Here is a 25,569-nt window from a genome sequence, read left to right as displayed (position 1 = left end):
TGGAAGAGGAAAAAGAAAAAGAATAGCAAAGAATTTGTAGCCATCTTTAATTCACCTCAAGATGGTGGTGTTTTTTGCTTTGGGCATAAGTAGGATCAATCAGGGGTAGAGCTCCAAAGAAATTAAGAAAAAAAGAGGACACCCCTATTTGCCTAATTCTAAGAAATACTTTTTTACATTTTAAGTATTTTGGAAATTTGTATGTTTAGTAGAATATTGTAGAGTTTTTTTTTTAATCCCTCTTGGAAAGCTAAGATTGGTACACACCTTATTGATGAAACCTTAAAATTGGGAAAAAGATTTTTTTTTCTTATTAGTTCCTAAATTGGGAGGAAAGAGGAGGAAAGAGATTTTGCTTCAGTGTAATTAGTATTGGCATTCGTGGTAACAAAAATTCACATGTAATCTGTGGATGATAGCCATATAGTAGATTAAGTTCAGACTGAAAAATGGGCCAGGAGGTTGAGTATAAAGTAATAGAATTTACTTGTGGCTATCTTAGAACTTTAAAGAAAACCAAAGCTTGTTTAAATTATCATAGAATTAAATTTAAGAGCAATATGTGATTGACCCAGAAATTCTTATAGGAAGTTTAAGGAAACAGAAAAATGTACAAAATTTTATATAGGTATTCATCACAAAATTATTTCTAGAGTGTAAAAAAAGTCTAGCTTAAGAGTCAGTAAAATAAAATTGATGGAACAAATTATTATTAATCCATGTAATAAAATACTATTCAATTATTAAAACGATGAGTTAGAAAAAACTTGACAAGGAAAAGATTACTTTATATGTATATGAGTAAAGAAAGACCTTTTGAAACAGTATATATATTCCATCTGAACATTTGTGTTTTAAAAGCATGCATGTATATATCTGTTTGTGTATGTGTAGGAAAAATATTTGGAAGAATATAGACCAAAATGTTCACAGTTACCTGTGTTATGAATTATAGTTAATTTCCACTTTTTCCTTTGTACTCTTCCTATTTTTTTTTTAAAGGAACAAAAATTCTTAACATGCAGTACACAGGAAAAAAAGTTGTTATTAAAAAGAATAAAAGGCATACATAAAATTAGCTTTTGTGTTTACTACAGTACGTTTAGCCTTCAGATGAGATTCCATTGGGGCTAATTTTACCAACATCTGGATGTGGGAGAGGAGGCTGGAGTGCCTGTACCTTGTACTCACGTATTTAGGGAAAGAATCGGGAATTGCTGATGGCCACATGATGATGTCATATCACCATTCTTAGGTATACTGCTATGCCAGTGCTTCCTTCTGATTCCTAAATTCTTAGGTAGGGTTCTCTTCCTTGAACCCTCAACTCAGACTTATCTGAAACTTTAAAATCTGGCCACGATAGTGCTTTTCACCTGGAATACTTGAGTCTACCTCTGAAACTGTAAAAGCAGATCTTTTGTAGTTGAAATTTATTTTGAGTTTCTCCTTCCTTTATTGTAAACCAGAGTTTAAAAAGGGCCCATTTTATATTTCTCAGTTTGACATTAAAATGTGTAAAACCATCTTTTGCAAGTGTTAATATAACATCGTAAGTTTTCAACTGAAGACTTTTTTATTATCCTGTTTATTTAATTAAAAATGTATTTTTCTTTGTTTTTAAATGGGTATTATTGGTAGTTAAATATCTTGATTTGTGTGAATATAATTCTAGCCAATCTTAAACAATATACTTATTTTATGGCAACTTATTTCTGTTCTAAACTATCCGGATTAACCTTAGTTTAAGTAATCTTTTACAAATCCCAAATTGTATTGATATATGGCAGAAACTAATTACCATTATATTACCTCACCAAACAAAACCTGTGGCTGTTCTGTCTACAGTACTCATCAGTGATAATAAGTATTCTTATTTTAAAATGGATAATATAGAAGCAGCAGAAGACGGAGGTTGATATTATTGTGGTTGGTTTTTTTTTTTTTTTTTTTAGAAGGAAAGAAATACATTGTATACAGTACCAGTTCCTACAGTTCATATTTGTGCAAAAGCCTTTTGTGGGGATGGTGAGAGGAAATGACTGCCTTACTAGATTTTGAGGGAAAGGAAGAAATTTACATAATCAGATTTGCATATTAAAATGTTGTTCTGGATTGAAGGAAGATAAGAGTGAGAGAAACTTGCCACTAATTGTAACTATTGAAACTATCTTAATGTAAGATTCTGATTACTGCAGGCAGGAATAAAGGGGAAAGGAATAGTTCAAGAGATATTCAGATGGTAGAAATGATAGAATTTGGTAATCATGCGAGGTGAAGAAGAGGGAAGAAATGAAGAATATGCTTACCTGTCTGGTTTCAGCAGTCTGTAGATGATGGTACCATTCATTGAGTTGGGCATTACAGGAGAAGGAAAAGAACTTATTTCACTGCAGTGTCTGATGTAGCCACCTATCCCTGTGGAAGATAGGAAAAAAGTGTCCTTTAACAGCTTGAGGGAATGCATAGCTTCCTTGAGAAAATCTTTTTCAAAATTTTTCTGCTCAGATTTGCGGGCTAGATGAAAAAGAATGAAAAAAATTTGTGATCCTAACTCCTTGTACATTGGTAATAGAAAAGTATTTTTTTCCTGGCTTACCTTTACCCCTCTTCTGGCTAGTCTGTTTGGGTAAGCTTGTTAGCTCCTAACACACTGATAAATGGGGTTTTTGGACATTCGGTCTTCAGGTATGACAAGGACAACATAAAGATCAGTATGCTTGATTGCTTATTTCCTTTAGTTATGGATTTTGCGGTCTGAGATAATCCTCATTGCATTTCTATATAGTTCCCTTTCTGTTTCATCAGGAAACCCAGAAATGCTAGATATAACTGTGCTAGCATAGTAGTGACACATTTTTAAGGATCAGATTTTGTTGTTTTCAACTGAAAATTGCTCAAGTAAACTGTCTTCATGGGCTTGTTGGTCATTGATTTGCAGCCTTAAAAGATGAAACCAAATATCCATAAGAACAATGGCTGATTCTTATGTATGCCCCAGTTTTCCCAAAACAAACATACATGGTGCTTTATATGTTTGACATATCCAAACATGTGTGTTTCAGACATAAAACAGTAATATTCACACAAAGAAAAGAGTATTTTGTGTTGTTTTGCATTTAATAGTAGAAAACAATAATTATATTTTTTCTTTAAAGAGAAATAATGTATTTTTTAAAATTTCAGATAGAAAATGCTGCTGAAGAACCAAGAGTCTTATGTATAATACAAGATACTACTAATTCAAAGACGGTGAATGAACGGATCACTTTAAATTTACCGGCTTCTACTCCACTCAGAAAGCTCTTTGAAGATGTGGCCAACAAAGTAGGCTACATAAATGGAACCTTTGATTTGGTGTGGGGAAATGGAATCAATACTGCTGATATGGTAAAACTCTAAACTGAAAGCATCTTTTCTTAAGCTGCTAATAATATTATAGTTGCTGTTATTATTAAAGAGTATATTAAATCCTGGAACCCTTCTTGATATCATAAGCAAAACTCTAGAGTGTATGTGCAACTCATCCCTTTACCTTCATTTGGAATTCAGCATTTGATTATCTTAAAGTCTGCACAATGTTATTTCAATAGTTTTTTTATTTATGTAAGTTGATTATCACAAGCTTGTGTCATCTATGGAAAAATTTCCAACATTTACTGAATGGGATATTCCTCATTTTAAATATTTAAGTGAGAAAAGCAGGATATAAAATCATATGTATTTTATAATCTAACTTTTTGAAAAGGAGAAAAAAAGGTAATATATGGAAAGAATAAGGACTAGAAGGACTTGGATCTGCAATATTAACAGAGATTAGGTACCACATAGAGTGATGAAACAGCTGGTCAGGAAAGTTGGTGGCACCATGACTTCTGCTTCAGAGATCTCACAGTAAAGTTGTAGAGACAAGTACATAAAAAACAGTTGCGTTAACGTGTTTTAAGTATTATTAAGTGTTATTTATGAGTTTGTTCTAAGTGCAAGAGGCGGCACTGATCAGTTTTGCATGGGACAGTAGCAAGAAGACTGTTGAGTTGGATCTCATCTGTATTTTAGGATAGTATTCCTTATAGTCTTTTTTTTTGTCCCCTGACTCTCAGTCCAAATTCACCCTGTGTATGATTGTTAGAATTATCTTCAGTAATCTTAAATCATAGTACTCCTGTCATCTTCCAGTTTAGAAATCTTTAATGACTGCTCACTGCCCACAGATTAAAAATCATATTCCCTAGGTTAGCATTCAAGACAATTGGTCCTTTAAGTCTAATCGTAACTCGCAGATAGGACTAATTTATTTTCTTAACATAGAATTTTATACTTCTCCATCTCCATGTTTTTGCTTATGTTAATCTCTTCCTGTCCTATACCATTGTTGCTCTTCAGTTTCCCAGGAAAATAGCTTTAATAGCAAATGAAGTTGAATATGTATCTTCATCATATTTGGAGGGTATGGTCTTAATTGGCTCTATAGAAGAATAAGAGGTGTTGGATATTGCTGGATTTGCCTTTAAAATTGCTGATATTTTGCCTTCTATTTCATAATGTATTTGTTTTTTTTTAAATATAGAACTGGTGTTTTTAAATGGGAAAAGAATCTGAAAAAATAATAGCCATATATGCATAACTGAATCACTTTGCTGTATGCCTGAAACTAACACATTTAAAATCAGTTATACTCCAATGTAAAATAAAATTGTTTTTCAATGTGTACTTACAAAAAAACCCTAGTGTTTTAAATTAGCCAACTTTTCCCCTTTGAAACTGGTCAGTAAAATTGGTAGTCCCCAACAGGTTAAACGATGAGAAATGATATTTAATCTGAAACTTTGAATACTCTGTTTTACATTACTATGTAACTTCTAGTGTTGCCTCTTTTTCAACTTAAAGGAGTCTTATATTACCATATATGTTTGCCTAAGTCTAGTTTATCTTTTACTTTTAAGAAACTTGATGTTTCCTCCTGCCACTTTAAAAATAATCTGTCTTTGTCCTCTTATTGTGCTTTTTCTTCTACTATGCCACTCATATAGTCTTTTTATTATAATTGTTATTCATTTATGTCTCTCCACTTGATAGAATGTATTTTGATGGCTGGGACCTTAGTATTAGTTTGTATACTCCAAAGATACTATCCCTAGGCACTCAAAAAGTGTTTGTTAAATTAACATTTGCAGTAGTTTCAAATATCACTGTGCCAGGATTAACTATTTTTCTTTCTTCAACTGTGACTGTTTGTAAGTACTTAATTTTTGTGTTTTAATTTGCCTACCGGGCATTTCTACAAGTAAACTCTTACCTTACTGTACAATGCCACATGTATGCTTCTCTACAAACCTAATTCATTTATCTACTCACCCTTTTGTACACACAGACACTTACTTATTAAGGAAAACCCTCTCTCCCCATGTGTTCTAGCTATATCATCTCATCTTTTATGCCTGAGAGATGCTGAGCGTTCTGGTTCCTGTCAGAATTAAGGGAACCAAAGATATCTTTCTTTCTTTCTTTTCTTTTTCTTTTCCTTTTCTTTTCTTTTCTTTCTTGCTTGTGACTTCTCTTAGCTTCTGGTTCTCTGTATCCTATTTTTCTCATGAATTTCTACATGTGAGCCAGTCAAGTGAGTTTTGATAAATTTATTTTATTACTTAACACTTACTTTGTGCTTACTGTGTGCCTAGTTTTGTTCTGAAACTAGACTTTATACAAATATAACCTTATTTAATTATTTTAACCACCCTATGAGGTAAGTGCTATCACAGCTTTGTATGAAGGGTGAGGAAACTGAGTCATGGGGAAGTGAAGTAACTTGTACCAAGTCACATAGCAAAGTGGCAGAATCTCTTAGAATTAATTTTTTTGTCCTCAATACCTGTACTTTTATATAATGTTAATTTTCTAAGAAATAAAGGCATCTCCATGAAATAAGGCCTTCTAAAGAGATAATCCTCATGTCTTTGAAACATTAAAAACATCTCTTAATGAACAAAATGGTTTTTAAAAATTGGTGGATAATTGCTTTACAATTGTGTGTTGTATTCTGCCATGCAACAATGTGAGCCAGTCATAATTATATTAATATATATATCCTTTCCCTCCTGAGTTGCCCTCTTCTCCCCCACCCCACCCCTCTAGGTCATCACAGAGTAACAGGCTGGGCTCCTTGTGTTATTTAGCAACTCCCCACTATCTATCTATTAATATTTAACACATGATAGGTATACATATCAATGCTACTTTCTCAATTTGTCCCACCCTCACCTTCCCCCATTGTGTCCACAAGTCCGTTCCCTACCAGGTTCACAAAATAGTTTTAAAACAAGAGTAGGGCGTTCATACTATCCTTCATTTTTCTCAGTGGTAGACTGGAGTGTTGGATTAGTAGGGCTTGGGGCATACCGAGTTCTAATTCTAATCTACTAACTAGAGTGTATCAGAATGACAGCTAGCATTTAAATTGCCCTACCAGATAAAAGATGTAAAGAATAAACATGTTAGATATTTATTTTTCAAAGACTGATCACTTCTATCTCCCTGGGATCCTCTGAATCCTGGCAGTAGACTTGAAGTAGGTATCATTTATTAGGACAGGCTTTTCCTTCATTTCTAAAAGTGCCTTTTTTTAATATTACGTGATTATATAAGGTGGGTTGCTTGTGCATAGTGGTTCCTTATATGGGAATTCTTATTATATTCTTATATCAAAACATGTTTTAGTTATATAAAATATTCTTTAGTTTTCATGAAAAGCCATTGACTACTATATTGCATACATTTTAGAGAACATCAAAACACAAATGCTTATAATTCTTTTTTGTGTGTAGTACTTCAGTCTTTTTAGATGTTGGGAAATGTGAACAGGTGGGATACCAGTTAGTATATACCCTGTCACTGGGCTTAGCCATCCCAGTTCATGAATAGATGAGTTAATTCAAACCTAGATTGACAGAATTTATCAGAATCTTCATTTTTAAAAAATACTGCTTAAGCCCAATAATTGTAGATACGTGTCTATTTACATATTATTTATTTTATTATCATTAATGTTTCTCATTGTCTGAGTTTTTTTTTTTTTTTTTTTTAATACTTGTAGGCTCCACTGGATCATACCAGTGATAAGTCTCTTCTTGATGCTAATTTTGAGCCAGGAAAGAAGAACTTTCTGCATTTGACAGATAAAGATGGTGAACAGCCTCAGATACTGCTGGTAAACTACTTAGAAAGCCCTGTATTCGTAATTTTTGTGCACTGTCACCTACTATTTGTGAAGCAGTTTTCCAAAGGAGAGAGGAGAGATGTGTTTTACATAACTTATGTATAATAAATAATTTTTCTGTTTTCTATTGGTTTGCTGTAAATATGTATGTTAACATGGTTGCACTGGGTATCCATAGCACCTTTGTTTGTGTACAGTCTCTTGCCACACTGAGAATCACCACTACAAGGATGGGGATGGGTCTAGGATCTCTTACTGCATTTCGCTGGCCTTTTCTTTGGTTAAGCATTTGCTTGTCTGCTGTAAATCTTTGGCAATTTTGCCAGGTTTTCTGGTATTTTGGTAGAGAAACAGACCCCCAGAATTAGCTACTCTGTTATTTGTGACCCCACTCCTGCCCCTCCCCTCCTTTTTAGAATGGCTAGTTTGTAAAGTTATATGATTTATTTCTGTTCTCTTAGTGTCTGCTGCAATTCATATTTCAATAGGATTTCTTGTCTAGTTCAGTGGCTTTAGTGATCATTGAACCTAGTAACTCCTAATTTGAGAGGCATTCACTGAAAAAACCTGGTCTGATTTAACTTGCTGCTTTACAGACTGAGTAAACTAAGGCTCACAGTTTATGAACTCTTTTAGAACCCTTCTCTTTAATGAAACTTTCCTCAGGAAAAGTTCTTCTGTTTGATGCTTTTCATGTAGGAGTCAGTTGTGAGTTAGAGTGCCTTTCTGGATAGTAGACAGTAATTAAACATAGGGCATCCATTTCAAAGCAATACCAGAAAATGTTCTGACCTACCTTAATCTCACTGTTGATCTTTATGACATCATGAGAAGATTTAGATTAGTCTGAGTAATGTTGAAACTAAACTAGCTATTAATTTGGGGGTTCTTGTTTTAAAATTCTTAGTAATTACTCTTCAACTCTGTCTTAGTTGCTTGTGCTGATTTTATATCCTTTATTCCCTTTGCACATTTTCCTCATTGATAGGAAGTTTGTTATTGGAGATAACAGGAACCTTTCCATTTCATTCAATACTTATTGAGTATTCCCTACCTTCCAGGCCTACTTAGCAAGGATAATAGAAAAATAAATGATAAACACTGTCATCAAGGAGTTCATAACTGTACTTTTGATTGACTAGTAAGAAATCTCTCTAATTTAAGCAAAATTGAAAAAGAATTAAAGAAATTTGAGAAAGTAAAAACTTTGAAAGGGGACATAAGCATTTCTCTAAAGTGTTTTATATTTGGCACGTTTCAGACCTGCCTGTCGGAAATAGTCAGGGAATATCTTGATGGTGCTGGTGATGCCTTGTCTTTTGTTCATTGCCTCAGGAATTAGCATGCCTTTTTCATTGTTTCAGCAGTATTTACACTCAGTAAATATTGGTTATGCTGTATTTTAGGAGGATTCCAGTGCTGGGGATGACAGTGTTCATGACAAATTTATTGGTCCACTTCCAAGAGAAGGTTCTGTGGGCTCTACCAGTGATTATGTCAGCCAAAGCTACTCCTATTCATCTATTTTGAATAAATCAGAAACTGGTAAGATTTATGATTGTTGTATTTTCCTAAAATCATAGGGCATTAAACCTAGAATAATCTTAGCAATCTAAACCTAATCTTCTCATTTTATGGATTAGAAAACTCAGACCCAAAACAAGATCACTAGTGAGCAGAAGGAAAGTTAGAACAAGAATGGGTTCCCTTTCCCTCATCTCATTGTTACCTTTCTTGTTACTGCTACTGTTTAGTAAAAAAAAATGGATTTTGAAAGAAGTCATTTCTTTTTGATAATTTTTTATCTTGAATTTAATCTTAAGTTTTTGAAGTTTACTTCCTCTGGAAAGGAATGTATAACATCCATCTGTGTGGATTACAGTAGATTTACGGAGATAACTTTCATGTGGAAACAAATGGGTCAGGCTTATTTTATTAGAACTACTGTGTTATGTTCTGCTTTAATCTAATCATATGTTTGACATTAATCATGTAATTTAAAAATTCCTGCTAGCTTGTCTCTGAATATGTTATGTTTAAAACTAACAAATTTTTAATTTTTTTCAATTTTTTGAGCTAGTAGAGTTGCTTTATTTATGCAGTTTTTTATTTATATATGACTGGTTAATTACCTGAAAATGTAATCTGAATCATTTTACATATCATTTTGCTTTTGATTGTACAGCTAGTAAATGTTATTTCATGCTAGGTATGGCTTCAGAGTGTTTACTCTTAGAACTTCAAAACAGAGATGATTGTAAATATAACACAAATATCTAGTATAAGGGCTTCCCCGGTGGCTCAGCTGGTAAAGAATCCGCCTGCAATGTGGAAGACCTAGGTTCGATCCCTGAGTTGGGAAGGGAATGACTACCCACTCCAGTATTCTGGCCTGAAGGATTCCAAGGACTGTATAGTCCATGGGGTCACAAAGAGTCCGACACGACTGAGTGACTTTCACTTTCACTTTCATCTAGTATAAAAAGAGAACTATATAATTACATTGTAGGTTTTGTTTTAATGTGTTCTGTAGTCTTCCACTTACTATATTTTGTAATTGAAATATAGAATAATTTCCTCACAGCTAAGCATTTGTACAGGCTTAATGGCATATTTGTTTTGGAAATAGTAAAAACTGGTTGGGTTTGGTATTTATGATCAATTTATATAAATAGAACTTTTTGCAGCAAACTACCAAGAATAAAAGAGAATGCAAAATTATCTTTTGTTTCAGATAATAGCAAATAAGAAAGCTGCTTCTCATTACACTGTCAAGAGTAGTGATTCTCAAATTTTATTTCTTTAAAAATCATTTTGGGATACTTGTTAAAAATGTAGGTTCTGAGGCATTACTCCCAAAATACTGATTTAGTTACTCTTGAGTAGACTGGATAAATTGCATTTTGTTTTAAATAAATACCCTTAGATTTTTATAAGATAGTTGAAATACTTTGAGAAAGTTCCAGATTTAACAAGTCAGGATTCTTGAAATTTTTGCTATGTATTCTGACAACCAACTCAGTCCTTATGCAAGAAGTATTTACAGAACTCCTACTTTGTACTGAATAATGTATAGCTCTCTGATGCCTGTAAATTCCTGGAGACTAAAGTATACTTAAAAAAAATTGTTCTCTGATTGTATGAATATAATAAATGTTCATTGTCATATTGTAAATGAAAGTGGAAATTTCTGACAGTACAATTAACAGAAACTACTTTAATGATTTTGCATATTTTTGTCTTTTTCTTTCATCTGAATGCTTTCAAGAAAATGAGGAAATTGTTATGAGAAGAGTTTTAATCTATATTTTTCATGTAATGTATGAGGAGCATTTTTCAGTATTATTAAGTAGTATTTTAGTATGGATTTTGAATGGTTAAAAAGTAGTGTTTCATTATATGATTTGGATATTTAAACTATAATTATTCCTGATGTTATAATAAACATTATTGTAAGTTTTTATTTTCATCTGTGATTATTTCCTTAGGGTAAGTTTCTAGAAATTGAGTTACTAAGTTGAAATTTACTAAAAATATTTTTATAGGACTTTGATATACATTGCCATGTAATCATAGTCTTCATTTCCAACTATTGTGCCTCACACAGTTCTACTCCATTCTTTTCCCTGCTTGTACATTGTCCTTCAGTGTTCTGGAGTACTACCTTTCTGAATTAAAACAGTCTATATACATCCAAACGAATTGGTGTTCAAAAACTGTTTGTTAGCGACTATTGAATTGGCATTTTGCTTAAGAATTTATTGAAATGCACAAAATATTTTCATTGAAAAATGCTTTCATGATTTCCACTCAAAACTGCAGGAACACTTCTCTCCATATTCAGTGAGGTTGGGGACTTATTCTTTTCTGTCTCCTTGCCTGCTAATTCCTTCTGGTGGCCAATTACTGTTAATGGGAGATGGTTGGAAGTGGGGGGCACTTAAAAAATTAAGGAGTGGATTGAAGGTGGATTGGACTCGCAGGTGATTAAAAGCCACATGACTGAAGTGTTCTATCATTTAAATCTGAGCTGTCTTTCCTTGGCCAGTTTCTTTAACAGTTCTTTTCTTTATATCTGCTTTGAGTTGGCCAGTTTCATTCTGCTTCATTCAGCCTCGTAGAGGTCTCCTTCGTTTCTTACTGGTTCTCTTCAGGATTTCTTTCTGTGTTTGCTTTCTGTTATTTTTCTATACAGAATGGCATATGTTCTTATGTTTTCTTCCCTTATTGACTTATGATATTGACTCATGACTATTTCAGATAGAGGGCCCACTTGATAATAGTTCCCATTTGAAATTTTTTGATTTAGACAATTTATAATGACAGAAGATTCCTATTAGTTCTATAGCATTGTATCTTTTTAATCTCACTAAAACCTTCATACTTTTGGAAAATAATAGTACTTTTATTTGACACACTGGTCGTTCTGTTAAATATGGTGCTAAATGAAGCACAAAAGACTGTATATTTCTATTTGATTGTTATTGCTAGTGGTAAAATAAAAAGCAGTGGAAAAATTGTTATTACTCCCTCCTTCCCTTAAACCCCTCCCCCTGCCACTCTTTTTTAAGCCCAGGGAAGGGAAACAAGTTCACAAATAAATGGTGTATGATTGATCTTAGGGTACACAAAAGACAGTAGTACCTTGATAATACCTTGCCTTTTAAGGCTACCGGTAGAATGGTTGTCCCTGACTATTGAGGAACTGGGGAAGGAGGTGGAAAAGAAGAAATCCCAGGCAGCTGATCAGGTGCAGAACAACTGTGTCTCCTTGCTCAAGGTGCCGTTGTTTGTGGGAAAGAATCCATTATCAGTTCAAGTAGCTTATAGATTTATGTTGCTTGTAAGTCATATTCACTTCTCCCTCATGGGTACCTGCTGCTGTGCTAAGGAGTAGGATAGAGAGATAAATTAGATTTGACCCCTCCCCTCACTGTTGGGGAACATATACAAATAAATAAACAATTATAGAACAGTCAATTAAAAGCTCTAAAAAGGATTAAGGACAGTATGCTGTAAGAACAACTCACGTGGTACGTGTTGATTAGGAATTGAAGCAGTTTATAATGATATAACAATGTAGAGTAAATATATAGACATGTGTTCACAGTATTCTTAAAGATGAAGGCATTAGAAATCAAAGCTTGAACCTTAGTCCAGAGTAAAAGATAGGCGACTACTTGGTCCCTTCTTAGAATTGTACAAGTGCAGATAGTGTGGAATCTGTTCCTCTTTTCCACAACTGAACCAAAGTTCATTCTGCATTTGTTGATCTTTTTCATCACCTTAGTTAGCAATATCGTTTGTCTACAAAGTTTGCCACTATCTTACTAACAAAAGATATTTTTGTTAATTCTTGGAGAATTGAAAAATGTATTTCAGAGAGCTTCAGTGAATGCCTTTGGCATGTATTGAGAAAAGATTTAAGTTTTTTTGAGATAACTAAGTTTTTCAGTATAAAGTGGGAGTAAATTAATTATTAAGCAATGTGTTTACCATATTTTACTCACATAATGAGGTATAATAAAATGATGAGGCTGATAAGTTTGCGTGTGTGTATGCATACCTAATAAACTGGGCCTGAAGCCGACTTCAAAGGAGAAGTTCCAAAAATATTCTCAACAGTGGTAACCATTTCTAATTAGGTATATAAAGTTAAGTACTTAAATAGTTCATTTGAATTTTGAATGCATCTAAGTTACTCCTTTCCTTTTCCCTTTCTCTCAAATCCCTTCTTCCATCTCTGAGTTCTCTTCTTACTTTAATCATCACTGTCTGCATGGCGTGCTGATCTATAGGGTTTCATACTTCATAGGTGTGTACAACAGTGGAAGTCCTCTGAGTTTGTTTACAGTGAATTTATCTTATGTTATTGATTATTGGTAGAAATTGGTTTATTGGGCCTGTGAACTGGTTCAGTACTGTCTTCATATTTTGGGTGTATATGATGTTTAAAGTGAATATGTATATACTTTTTCCATTTTAATGCATAGCTTTTAGATTTGGGGAACAAAGATTATTTTTGTCACAAAATACTATATTAAATGTAACTCTTAAAATTTTATTAAATGCTATGTAATATCTATGTGTATCTCTAGACATATAACAGCATGTCCAGAGATTCTGACTTTTTCTGAGAGATCAAGTTTACATAGTGCATATATTGACCAAAGATGTCTTTCTTAGGTATTATTGAAAAAAATTGAAATAATTTCCAATTATAACCTTAACCTCTTAATTTTTTACTGTGTATTAAATTCTTGTTAAGTTTTCTTTTTGTTAATTTTTTTACATAAATGCTGATTTATGTTTGTATATTTCTTTTTTTAAGGATATGTCGGATTAGTAAACCAAGCAATGACTTGCTATTTGAATAGCCTTTTGCAAACACTTTTTATGACTCCTGAATTTAGGAATGCATTATATAAGTGAGTATTCAAAAAAATTCTATCAATAAAATTGATTTAAGAATGAAATACAACTTTTAATTAAATCTATTTACCTTCTTGCACTTATTTGTTAAGTTTGGGGCATTTCTCACTTCTTAAAACATACCTTGAATAGTAAATAAGAAAATGATTTTTATATTATCTAGGGTGAAACAGATCACCAGCCCAGGTTGGATGCATGAGACAAGTGCTCAGGGCTGGTGCACTGGGAAGACCTAGAGGGATCGGGTGGAGAGGGAGGTGGGAGGGGGGATCGGGATGGGGAATACATGTAAATCCATGGCTGATTCATGTCAATGTATGGCAAAAACCACTACAATATTGTAAAGTAATTAGCCTCCAACTAATAAAAATAAACGGGAAAAAAAATGATTTTATGAGAGGCAGGCATATGAAAAATTTTGGGGGAGAGAGAATCAGAAATGTATAGACAGCAACAGGATAAAATTGATAAGATTTATGTTTAAGATAAATTATTATATTTAAGCTTCCCTTGCTTTTAGCTTTCATGCCTTTATGAGGAAGTATGTTATCTACTTTTGGAGATAATCTGAATTTGTAACCTATATTCTTTTTTTCCTCCACATCTCAATTTAAGAAACAAAGTTGCCTTTTTAAACTTGCACATTTTGTTTTTAATTAAAATAAAATGCAACTGTTCTGTGTTTTATGTGTGTGTGTATATAAGACTGTATATATGTTTGTATATATCCATATTTAAATAAACCCTAAAGTCAGACATTTGTTTTTATGAGTATCCTATTATAATACATTTAATACACTCTTGTATATTTCTTTACAGTATCCATAACTTTTATTTTTTGACATTTTAAAGTACAGATAAACTGATTTTTTTCCTCCTTTTTGTGTTACTTTTGAGAAACACAGTAATTACTGTAAATATTTATAGTCATAAAGTACTAAATAAATACACTATCTAAAGTACTTTTGGAACTTTTGATATTACAAACAACATTATATTACCATTAAATTCATAGGTAAGCTCACCATCTGAATTTACTTGAAAAAGTTGACATGTTTTTCATTCAGCAAGTATTTGTTACCCAGTGTTTATATGTGGGTATTTGATAGAAAAAGTTAGAAATAAGGTCTTTGTTCTTAAGTAATTCACAGATCTCTTCACAGTAGCAATATGTATATTTTTTAAAGTAGTTCAAATAACATTTAAGGATGGCTTAATGCCATGAGAGTTTAGAGAGAAGAGAGATTAACGAAACTTGGAGAAGTGGCTTCTTTAGCAGAGCAAGTAGAACTTGAGGTAGTCGTGAAGATAGGTTTGGTTTGGCCAGGTAGAGAAGATTAAGAGGATGTTATAGACAGGAGGACTTTCAAGAGCAAAATGAGTAAGTTCATCATGTAAAACTAAAGAAGGGATGGCTCCATTAAAAGGCTGGACTTTGCTGGACTTACAGACAGCATAGCACTAGCATGAAAGATAGGGTTCCGTTTGTTTATTCTCTTCACATGTTATATAGCAGCCAGAAAGAACCTACCACTTTACATATGTAGGCATGAATTAGGGAAAATTTCCAACATACTAAAATAAAAATAGTGAAATGGTATAATGAATTCCTCTGTACCCATCACCCAACTTTGGATATTATCAACTCATGATCAGTCTTTTTTGTCTATAATTCCCCCATTCTGATTATTTGGAAGCACATACCTAATCATATCATCTGTAAATTATATCTTAGGTCACTGCTAAAATTTCCCTGATTGCTTCATAATTTCTTTTTTAAACAGTTCAAATCAAGATCCAAATAAGATCTGTGCATTGAAATTGACAAAACTTTTAACCTACTTAATCTATTTTTGATCCCCTTTGATCTTTTTCCACGTTGCAATTTATTCCTTGGAAATATATATGTGTATCAGAAACTGATGGCATTTGTCCTGTAGTTTTCCACAATTTGGATTTTGATGGTCAAATGCCAGTGTCATTTAATATTTTGTTACCTCTATTTTCTGTGAGTTAATAATTGGGACAAGAATCTTAACCAGGTTCGGGTTCAGCGATTACTCTTAAATAACCTTTGCCTTTTATTCATGTTACCTAAATTGCTTTCTAAATTTATGAATTAGAATACTTCATTAGATATTAATTGCTTCAGTTAATACCCAAGCTCCGTAAAATCCCCAGAGTTAAAAATTAACACTTGTTATGGTCTTAATGTTAATTATGCTCTAAAGAATAAAAACATGTTATGAATAATTTTCAAACATTTCATTCCAATAGGTGGGAGTTTGAAGAATCTGAAGAAGATCCAGTGACAAGTATCCCATACCAACTTCAGAGGCTTTTTGTTTTGTTACAAACCAGCAAAAAGAGAGCAATTGAAACCACAGATGTTACAAGGAGCTTTGGATGGGATAGTAGTGAGGGTACTAATTCTCTTATAATGATAAGTATTTGCAGTAGTCAAAGGAATTCTGAGAGATTGTATTATAAATAACACATTAACATCTTTACTTTAAACCTTTTCATTGCTTTTTTGGTTGGTGTTTAAAATAGCTTATTTTTAAAATTTAAGCTCCGAGGCATAAGTTTTTGATCCATTAAAGCTATCTTGTAAAATAAGTTCGGTTATACTCTATTTTTATGTACTTAAACTAAATTTTTTTAAATGTGTTAGCTTAGATTTTTATTAACGTATTTCTTGACTCTGCAGTGAAAAATAATAAAAATGGCAAATACTGTGGCACCATGAAGCATATGCTACTTATAAAATGCTGAGCTCTCTTGGTTCTTTTTCATATGATTGCCTTTTTATGACCCTAATGTGTATTTTGTGTTCTTTTTAAATCTAGCATTATTTTGTGTAGACTCCTGTATTTCTGACAATTTGCTTTTAAACAACAAACTAATATTTCATTACACTAAGTTAATAGCTCTTTTTAATTAAATTTTATCTTAAAACAGCCTGGCAGCAGCATGATGTGCAAGAACTGTGCAGAGTCATGTTTGATGCTTTGGAACAGAAATGGAAACAAACAGAACAGGTAATTTATCTCTCAAGTTGAGGGGAGTGTTTTCTAATAAATTATTAATTCCTTAAAGTGACTTTTATTTTATTGGAATGTTTTAAAACTTGGGCATTAGTCCATTGTTAAAGTACTGACAGTTTTCCTCATCTTTAAGGAAGTTGGGCCCTGTGATTTAGATGGTCTCTTTTTAGCTGAAAACTGTGTAATTCGTGTGGGGGGGTGGTGATTTTTGAACAGCATTTTCAGATAGATGCTAAGTAAACTGGGTGTCTTCTCTGTAACACATAAGGCACGCATTGTGAAGTGGACTCATCTAGCGTTACCTTCGTTTTGACCAGTGAGCTGTAGTTATGCTTTTCACACGCAGTGAAAGTGAGAGCTGCTTGGTCATGTCTGATTCTTTGCAACCCCAAGGACTACGTACAGTCCATGGAATTCTGCAGGCCAGAATACTGGAGTAGGTACCCATTCCCTTCTCCAGGGGATCTTTTCAACCCAGGGATCAAATCCAGGTTTCCCGCATTGCAGGCGGATTCTCGACCAGTTGAGCCACCAGGGAAGCCCTTTCACACTTAGGATCCTTGTTAATCTGACCCTATTCTTATCCAGTGGAAGGAGGAACAGATTAAAAGTGGGAGAACTTTAGATGTATCACTGGAATGAGGCCTAAGGCTGAACTGGGTGAGGATCAGGACTCATTACAGAGGAGGGTTTATGCTAAGTGTAGTGATAAAAGATCATTAGACATAAAAAGGAAGAATCTGGAAGATAGCCAGGAGGATGTACTATCTGATCGGAACTATTCTGATGGCTTGGACTAGAGTTTTTCAAACTAGATTGCAATCCATTCATTTATGAAATTAATTTAGTGAATGTACACAGCACTTTTTTTTTTTCAAAAAGGAATAAAATAGAAAAATAGAAGCATCATATAGTAAGGGTAAGTATTGTTTTATGCCACTTTTGTTACAGTTATATGTACTAGGTTGCAGTGTAAATTATTTTCTTACTGTGGGTTGCTAGCAAAACTCTGAAAAATGCTGGATTGAAACACTTAGAAATATCCTCTCAGAGAAGACAATCAGATATAGCTGGAGCAGGTTAATGAAGAAGGCTTCATTAAACAAATAGTATTAATGTAGATAATTATGGTGGATCCTAGTTTGAAAGCTTATAAATCCTCAATACTTGAAGAGGTATAAATTTATTAAAGAGGCAAACTATGATTTCTCTCTTAACCTATTCTTACTTAAGAAATATTGAAAAAAAATTTACATTTATTTAGTGATCTAAATTCTCTACATAATCTATAGGGTTGTATTTTTGTAACCTTATGCAGATGGTATTAGGGGATGTTTCTTTCTCGTAGGTCTGACGGTACCCTTTATCCTCATTAACATCCCTTTGTGGGTCAACAATTTTAAGACCGGCTGGGGCATTCCTTCTGAGTTCCCAGGTTTTGGTACAGGAATCTTGAGGCAAGACATTCACATGAAGGGTCCTTACTTAGGAGTTACCTGTCTCCTTTGGGTCAGAGTAGCCCCCAGTTGACTTAAGTTTGGGGAGTAGGTAAGAGATTAATTCTATTTAGGTGAGGATATCTTGAGGGAGATGGAGTTTAAGGTTTCTTTTTTAATTTCTATTCGTTTAAAGTACAGTATATTTTTCCTTCAAATTATTTTATGTGTATTACTGAAAAAAGTTTTATTTGTATCTTGAGATAGAGGATATGATTTCAGAAATCAGAGTATATTATTGTGAAAATAGTGATATGTATATGTAAAACTATAGAGCCAGTTATTTAGCTGTGTGATTATCAATATGGCTGAAATGATGGATTGTGATGTATTCCCATCCTAATTAAATATAATTATGGGGCTTAGTAGTAGTAAAGTTAGTTGATAACTGATTTCAACAAAACATTTTAATAGTGGGATTTTTAGTGATATGAGAATTGAAATAGTTCATTTTTGTAGATTCTTATTTTGTCTTTGTTAAGATTTGATTTTTTTTTTCCTATAGAATTTTAGATTAGATAAATCTTAAAGCTTTCTAAAACTTCAACAGTAAGAATCAGTATCCTTTTGAAACTCATTCTGAAAGGCATAAAGTATTAACTACTTTTAAAGGAACCCTTTAAAAATTTGAATGTTCTTATTTTTAGGCTGATCTTATAAATGAACTGTACCAAGGCAAGCTGAAGGACTACGTGAGATGTCTGGAATGTGGCTATGAGGGCTGGAGAATCGACACGTACCTTGATATTCCATTGGTCATCCGGCCTTACGGGTCCAGCCAAGCGTTTGCTAGTGTGGTGTGTACCTTTCAGCTGACTGCTTGTGTATCCATACACAGAATACATAATAGCACAGTGATATAATTATATCCTAAGGTAAGTATCATCCTAGATACACCTTCTTGGGTTGTTAGTCATTCCTGCATTTAAACTAGCAAGATCTAGAAGATTTTTGACCCTTCAGTGAGTCCTAATAGTGCATGTTTAAGAGAAGAAGTATATGCAAATGTACTGCCTCATGGCTCAATCTTTTACTCTTTTGTAGAAGTGACTAGATTATTTCACTTGTCTTTTTTTAAACCTCTATAAACAGTCTGTTTTATAAATTCTACTTTTTAACATTTATTTTTTGGGGGCCTTGCCAGGTGGCTTGTGTGATCTTAGTTCTACCAATCAGGGATTGAGCCTGGGCCCTTGGCAGTGAGAATGCAGAGTCCTAACTGCTGGACTGCCAGGGAATCTCCTATAAATACTGCTCTTGTTACTTTTTTTTTGGAAAGTACTTTTTTGTTTTGAGAGCACTGTTTTGTTCCATATACTTTTGTGAGAAGAATAACCTCTAGTTACTAAGACAAACACAGACTGTATTTTTTGAAAAAGCATTCCTATTCTAAAACTTAATTTTAAAATGACCCAGGCATTTTATAAACACAGATAATTTGAAGAATCAGAATTATATATAATTAGCTTATTTATATATCATCAAATTGGGTGAATAAGATTTTCTCATCTCTCCTTTTGTTCTCGGTTTTAACTGCTTTTTTGTAATTTTATTATTGTATTTTAGCCTTACATTTATGTATTTAATTGCTTATACAAAAGGAGAGTCATGGAAGGAGTTAAATTGACATTTAAAATTAGAATTTAGAAACATTTATTCAAATCTATTATGAGTCAGGGGAAACTTTCACAGCTAAGTTATCTGAAAAAGTCAAATTTCATCATGATCTTACTTATGCTGCAGTCAGGCTGGTGGTGGCTTGTAGGTAAAATCAATGCTCTTAAAACTAGTTCATACTTTAGCCTCTAAAATAGCATTTCAACTGTGATTTAGTAGTCTCTAGGACAATTGATACCCTTTGCTTTTTTCTCCTATTTTTATATCACTGTCAGGCAATAACAGCAAGAAGTTATGGGATCAGTCAGTGGGAATCCAAGTAAAAGGCCGTTCCGAGATAGGGGAAGATTTGGCCTCCTTTGCTCCATTATTTTTTTTAAGTGCATGTTTTTCTTTTTATTGAAGCATAGTTACTGCACAATATTATGTAAGTTATAGGTGTACGATATAGTGATTCAGTCAGCTTCCTGAACAGATTTGAAAAATTCTGTTAAGTACTTAATAATACCCTTGTAAACTGCCATTCTAGGTATATGAGATTGGCCTTGGCTTGAGTGGCTAGTTTTATTTTTCATTTTTGTTTTGTTTTTACTTTATTTTGTCAGTTTAAGGTAGAAGAGACATACTGAAAAATTGTTAAGGTTTATCTTTCAGTGATTTATCTCCTAACTCATTTTAAAACTTTGGCATTTCTTTAAGGAAATGTACTAGGAAAGTGTTCAGTAGTCCCAAGTGATGTACACTGTTTTTTCTACTTTATTTATGAAAATATTTTTTATGTAAGATTTTTCAGGTATATGTTTCGTTTTTTTCTTACATATTTATTGAATTTTGAGGAAGTTAGTTTTATTTGTGTTATGTTGGAATCTAATATTTGAGTATTCAGCAAATATAATGCTTGAGTATTCAGCTATAAAAAAATAGCTAAATCTTTTTCATTATTTGCCTGCTAATTGTTACCACTCTCCTCAGTACGTTACAGGCAGAGCAGTGAAGTGAATTGGAGGATATTTTTGGAGAAGTGAAAAAAGTCACATTTCTGAATGGAATTCTCCAATTCTATCTTACTTGATATATGGATGATGGTGGTGGTGATTATTCAGTGGGAATTGATAATTACAGCTATGAAGCAGGATGTAAGCAGGTTTATACACACATGCGCTAATAGGGCTTGCAGAAGGGAACCTAAAACTTCCTAGATTTTGCTGGAGTCTCTTGAGGGAAATTACAGCAGGTGAGACTACCCAAGATAGGGGTTCTAAGGAGGATACTACCTTCAGAGAACTTTAGTTAGAGGTAAGTGATTTTCCTTTATTTTCTGAATTCAAACTTAAAACCTACACTTCTTAAACTGCAGAAATCACCGTATAACATCTAAATTTAGTGTTATATCACTGCTTGCCATTGTGTATTTTGTTAGTGTTATGTGTTTTAAAAAGAATTTGGTATAAATGTGGATTATAAATAGTTAAAAGAAGCATTATAAAATCTTGTTCAGACTATTATAATATTTGGCCTTAATTTAAGTTGAACTCTTTTAAAATTTATTTTCTTACTCTTACTAATGGTCTTGGTATATTTGCCTTGTTGGCTATTTATACATACATATACAAACATACTTGACTACATGCACACATATATACGCACATATACTTACCTTCATACACAGCATTGATGGCCATGTGTTTTGCTTATTACATATTCTGTTTACTGAGCCACAATACTATAGTTAAGTGTATTCACTGTGGTTAACACTTGGTATTTAACTTCAGATCAGTAAGTATGAAATTCTGTTAAAAATAAGAGGTTTTTTGTTTGTTTCTTCTTAACTTCATCTGCAACACCCAGTTTCTGAATTGTTTTATCTCCATGTTTAAATAAATTAACTTGAGAGTAATATTTAAAATTAAATAAGAATGGAGTTGCCACTTAGTTAATTTATCATTATAACATCTATATATAACTTTGGTTATTTTTCAGCATGATTGATAGCAGACTAATTTTTAAATAAGTGCTAAAAATTGCCTAATAGTTTTTTAAAACAGCTTTTCATCCTAATGTTTTCTTTATTGAATTATTTCTTAGTTGTTATAACTGTAATATTTATTACGTTTCTAGTCTCCACTTTATCTGTCCAAGTAGTGTAAACGATTCTGCTGCTATTCTGTCTCTCAGATTGAGTTTTGTTCAGCACTAGTGTCCAATAGGTTTAATAGATGTTTGGAAGAAGGCTCCTGATTAAATAAAATTGGGAAACTGTGTAACTGTAATTCTCTTTGGGAAGTTTACAATGCACATTTAATTTTAAATGCCCTCAGTGTTCCTGTAATAGAGAAATTAACCAACCTTTTCTCTGTGGGACATCTGTTAGTATTTCAAAGGATACTAGGATTCTGAGGAACATATTCACAAAATATTCTAGGATATTTTGTGAAGCTCTGCATTAGATTAAGCTGATTTAAGGAAATCTCTACTTTGTTACATTAACATTTATGTCCTTTTAACGTTGAAGGGAGTGACAATGCTAAAATAATGTTTCTCATTTCCTGTTATTTTACATGTCTTGTTATTAATCCTGAAAAAATAATATCAGCCAAAAGATTACTTATATTAATACTTTAAAAAACTTGATTCTCACTGATTTATTAGGTAATTAGAACTGTCTACATAAAATCAGTCTCTCCAAACTTTATAATCAAAGAAACCTTGAATCTGCTTATTGCCAAGCATATTTGAGAGTGTATTATTTTAAGAAGATCTAAGTGGTATAACCTCATATGTTTGACATTAACTAGAGGAGAGTGTTATACGTAATAGTAAATTTTAAACACTGTCTTCTTATAGGTAGTTATATTGAGTTGCTTATTCAGTGGTAGGTACTATTCTAGGCCATTTTTATTAGTATAGTTTTATTCTCTTTTGGGGTAAGTACATTTAAATATCCGTTTATTATGTCAAAATGTGTTCAAAAGTCTAAAACTGGATTTGGCTATATGGTTCCTTGTAGTGTCTTGGGAAAGATCAGATTAGGAGAAAGACCTTTGTTCCCTAAGTAAACACAATTTAATGATCATCTTAAAGTTTTGAATAGAAAATTGTTAAATTCATAAGCATTTGTGAAATCATAACTGTTCCAGATATTTAGTTTATACACGTTTATATCATAAGTGCTACCCTGGTTTACCAGGTAATTTGGACATTCTTATATGGCTGGGTTGGTCACATAACTCATTTGGTTGGTAGAGTAGTCCAGATTTGTCCAAATGTGTAAGCATCACATAAAGAAAACTCTCTTCCATGGACTTTACCCTCATTTTTCCAGGAATTTGTGTGGTTGAACATAGAACCAGTTTAAAAAGTGGGGACTTTTGCTTTCAGGATGATGGAGTAGATGTACATTGCCCTATTCCTCCCGCTTAAACAACTGAAAACCTTGAACATTATATATAAAATAAGCATAAGAAGACTCTGAAAGGTGGAGAAAAGGCATAAAGACTAGGGACCTCAGGACTCAAGGAATGACATGGGGTGAGTTCCCTGGGTTTTCTTTTTGCCTAATGTATCCCAAAGTTGGAGCTGAAATGCTGGCAGGCTGGAAATGGCAAATAGCACAGACTAATAAGTCTGCTGTCTCTAGCCCAAAGACTGGGGAAAGGACAGCCTGGCAAGGCAGAAAACTTACCCAGTAGCTGCTGTACTGCAGCCAGACACCGCCAGAAAGACTGTGGCCCTGACCCTAACCAGTGTCAGCCAAGGCTGAGTAGGGAGTCTCGAAGTTGGAACAAGGCGCTCCAGCCCCCTGCTGGGGTGATTTCAGAGAAGACTGACTAGGAGCCAGAAGTTTCTTCCCTCCTGGGCAGTACTGAGCCTCCCCACTGCCTTTACTGTGGTTAATTGTTGTTAGAGACCATGTGGGGAGCCTGGCCTTACACTCCCACCTAATAGTAAAAAGGTGTTCCTTTCCCTTCCCACTGGAGTGATGTTAGAGGAGTCCTAGATGAGAGTCAGGACTTTCACCATCTCCCACCTCCGAGACACGGAGGCAGCCCCCTCCTACCTGTGGTGTCAGTGGAGGCCACAGAGGGAGCAGGGACAGATGTTAGAATTATCTGACAAATATTTTAAAGCAACCATCATAGAAATATCAACACATCAGTGCAAGTTCGTAAGCCCACTTGAAACAAATGAAAAAGTAGAAAGTCCTGAGGAAGAAATAGCAGATACAAAGAAAAATGAAATGGAAATTTAGAACTGAGAAATGCAGTAACCAAAATTAAAAAGTTAATGGATAGGCTCAACACCAGAATGGAAGAGACAGCGTATAATGAACCTGACAACAGAACAATACAAATTGCCCAGTTTAAATAACAGAAGAAGTACAATGGGAGGTGAAAATCCTTAGGGACCCATGGGACTATAACAAAAGGCCTAACATTGGAGTCCTGGAAGGAGAGGAAAAAGAAGACAGGGCTGAAAAAAACACTTGAAGAAATAATGACACTAAAGACTTCCCAAATTTGGCAAAAGGCATAAAGCTGCAGATCCAAGAAGCTGAGCAAATCACAAACAAGATAAGCCAAAAGAACTTTACATCAAGTTCAATTATAATTAGACTTTTGAAAAGGAAAGACAAAATATCTTGGAAGCAGTGAGTGAGAAAAGGTACCTTTTTTATGGGGGAAAAACAATCTGGTTTCTCATAAGCAGATCTGTCATCAAAAACTATGGAAGTCAGAAGGAAGTAGCACATTTTTCAAGTGTTGAAAGAAAAGAGCTGTCAACTAGAGTTTTATACACAGTGGAAATATTATTCAGGAATGAAGGGGAAATCAAGACCTTCTTGGATGAGGGAATCCTGAGAAAATTTGTTACTAGTAGACCTACCTTAAAAAAATGGCTAAAGAAAATTCTCTAAACAGGAAATGATAAAAGGAAGGCATATTGGAACATTAGGAATGAAGAAAGAACATGGTAGGCAAAACTTAGGGTAATACAGTAGGCTTTCCTTCTCCTCTTGAGTTTTCTAAATTATCTTTGATACTTGAACCAAATTTATAACAGTGTCTGGTGGGATTCTAAATATATGTAAAGGAACTATGTAAGACAATTATATTACAAAATTGAAAGAGGTGAAAAGACAGAGTTAAGGTTTCTGTACTTCACTTGAACAGTTAAAAGATGGGACCAATGGACTAAAAGTTTTGTGTATATAATGTAACATGTAGAGCAACCATTGAAAAAGAGATACACTCAGTTCAGTTCAGCACTCAGTCATGTCCTACTGTTTGCAACCCCATGAACCGCAGCACGCCAGGCCTCCCTGTCCATCACCAACTACCAGAGTTGGTACACTCAGAAGCACTATCAATAAATCGAAGTAAAATTTAATTCAAAATTTTTTTTCAAGTTATCGATAGGAAAGCACAGAAAAGAAAGCAAACCCAAACATTAAAATAGCAGACTTAGTTGCGTGTAAATAGTCTGACTGTACCAAGTAAAGGGCATCCCCGGTGGCTCAGACAGTAAAGAATCACCCGCAATGCAGGAGACCTGGACTCGATCCCTGTGTCAGGAAGATCCTCTGGAAAAGGGAATGGCAACCCACTCCAGTATTCTTGCCTGGAGAATTCCATGGGCAGAGGAGCCTGGCAAGCTACAGTCCATGGGGTTGCAAAGAGTTGGACACGACTGAGCGACTAACACACATACCAAGTAAAAGGAAGAGATCAGCATATTAGATTAAAAAAATGTGACCCAACAA

At 33.7% G+C, this 25,569-nt stretch overlaps 1 protein-coding gene across 4 annotated transcripts in view; it reads left to right on the top strand.

The window, feature by feature from the left end:
• USP47 (ubiquitin specific peptidase 47) overlaps nucleotides 1–25,569 on the top strand; it is a 100,098-nt gene that overhangs the window by 34,527 nt on the left and 40,002 nt on the right. For all 4 annotated transcript variants that reach the window (XM_043902951.1, XM_043902947.1, XM_043902939.1 and 1 more), the window contains 7 exons: nucleotides 3,187–3,390; nucleotides 7,094–7,207; nucleotides 8,623–8,761; nucleotides 13,548–13,644; nucleotides 15,926–16,071; nucleotides 16,610–16,689; nucleotides 18,839–18,988. In XM_043902951.1, the coding sequence (XP_043758886.1) occupies nucleotides 3,187–3,390; nucleotides 7,094–7,207; nucleotides 8,623–8,761; nucleotides 13,548–13,644; nucleotides 15,926–16,071; nucleotides 16,610–16,689; nucleotides 18,839–18,988 (930 nt within the window). The remainder of the gene's footprint in view (nucleotides 1–3,186; nucleotides 3,391–7,093; nucleotides 7,208–8,622; nucleotides 8,762–13,547; nucleotides 13,645–15,925; nucleotides 16,072–16,609; nucleotides 16,690–18,838; nucleotides 18,989–25,569) is intronic.

Source organism: Cervus elaphus, chromosome 1, assembly GCF_910594005.1.
Source record: "Cervus elaphus chromosome 1, mCerEla1.1, whole genome shotgun sequence".
Taxonomy (NCBI): Eukaryota; Metazoa; Chordata; class Mammalia; order Artiodactyla; family Cervidae; genus Cervus; species Cervus elaphus.
This window is presented reverse-complemented; position numbering and strand designations above follow the sequence as displayed.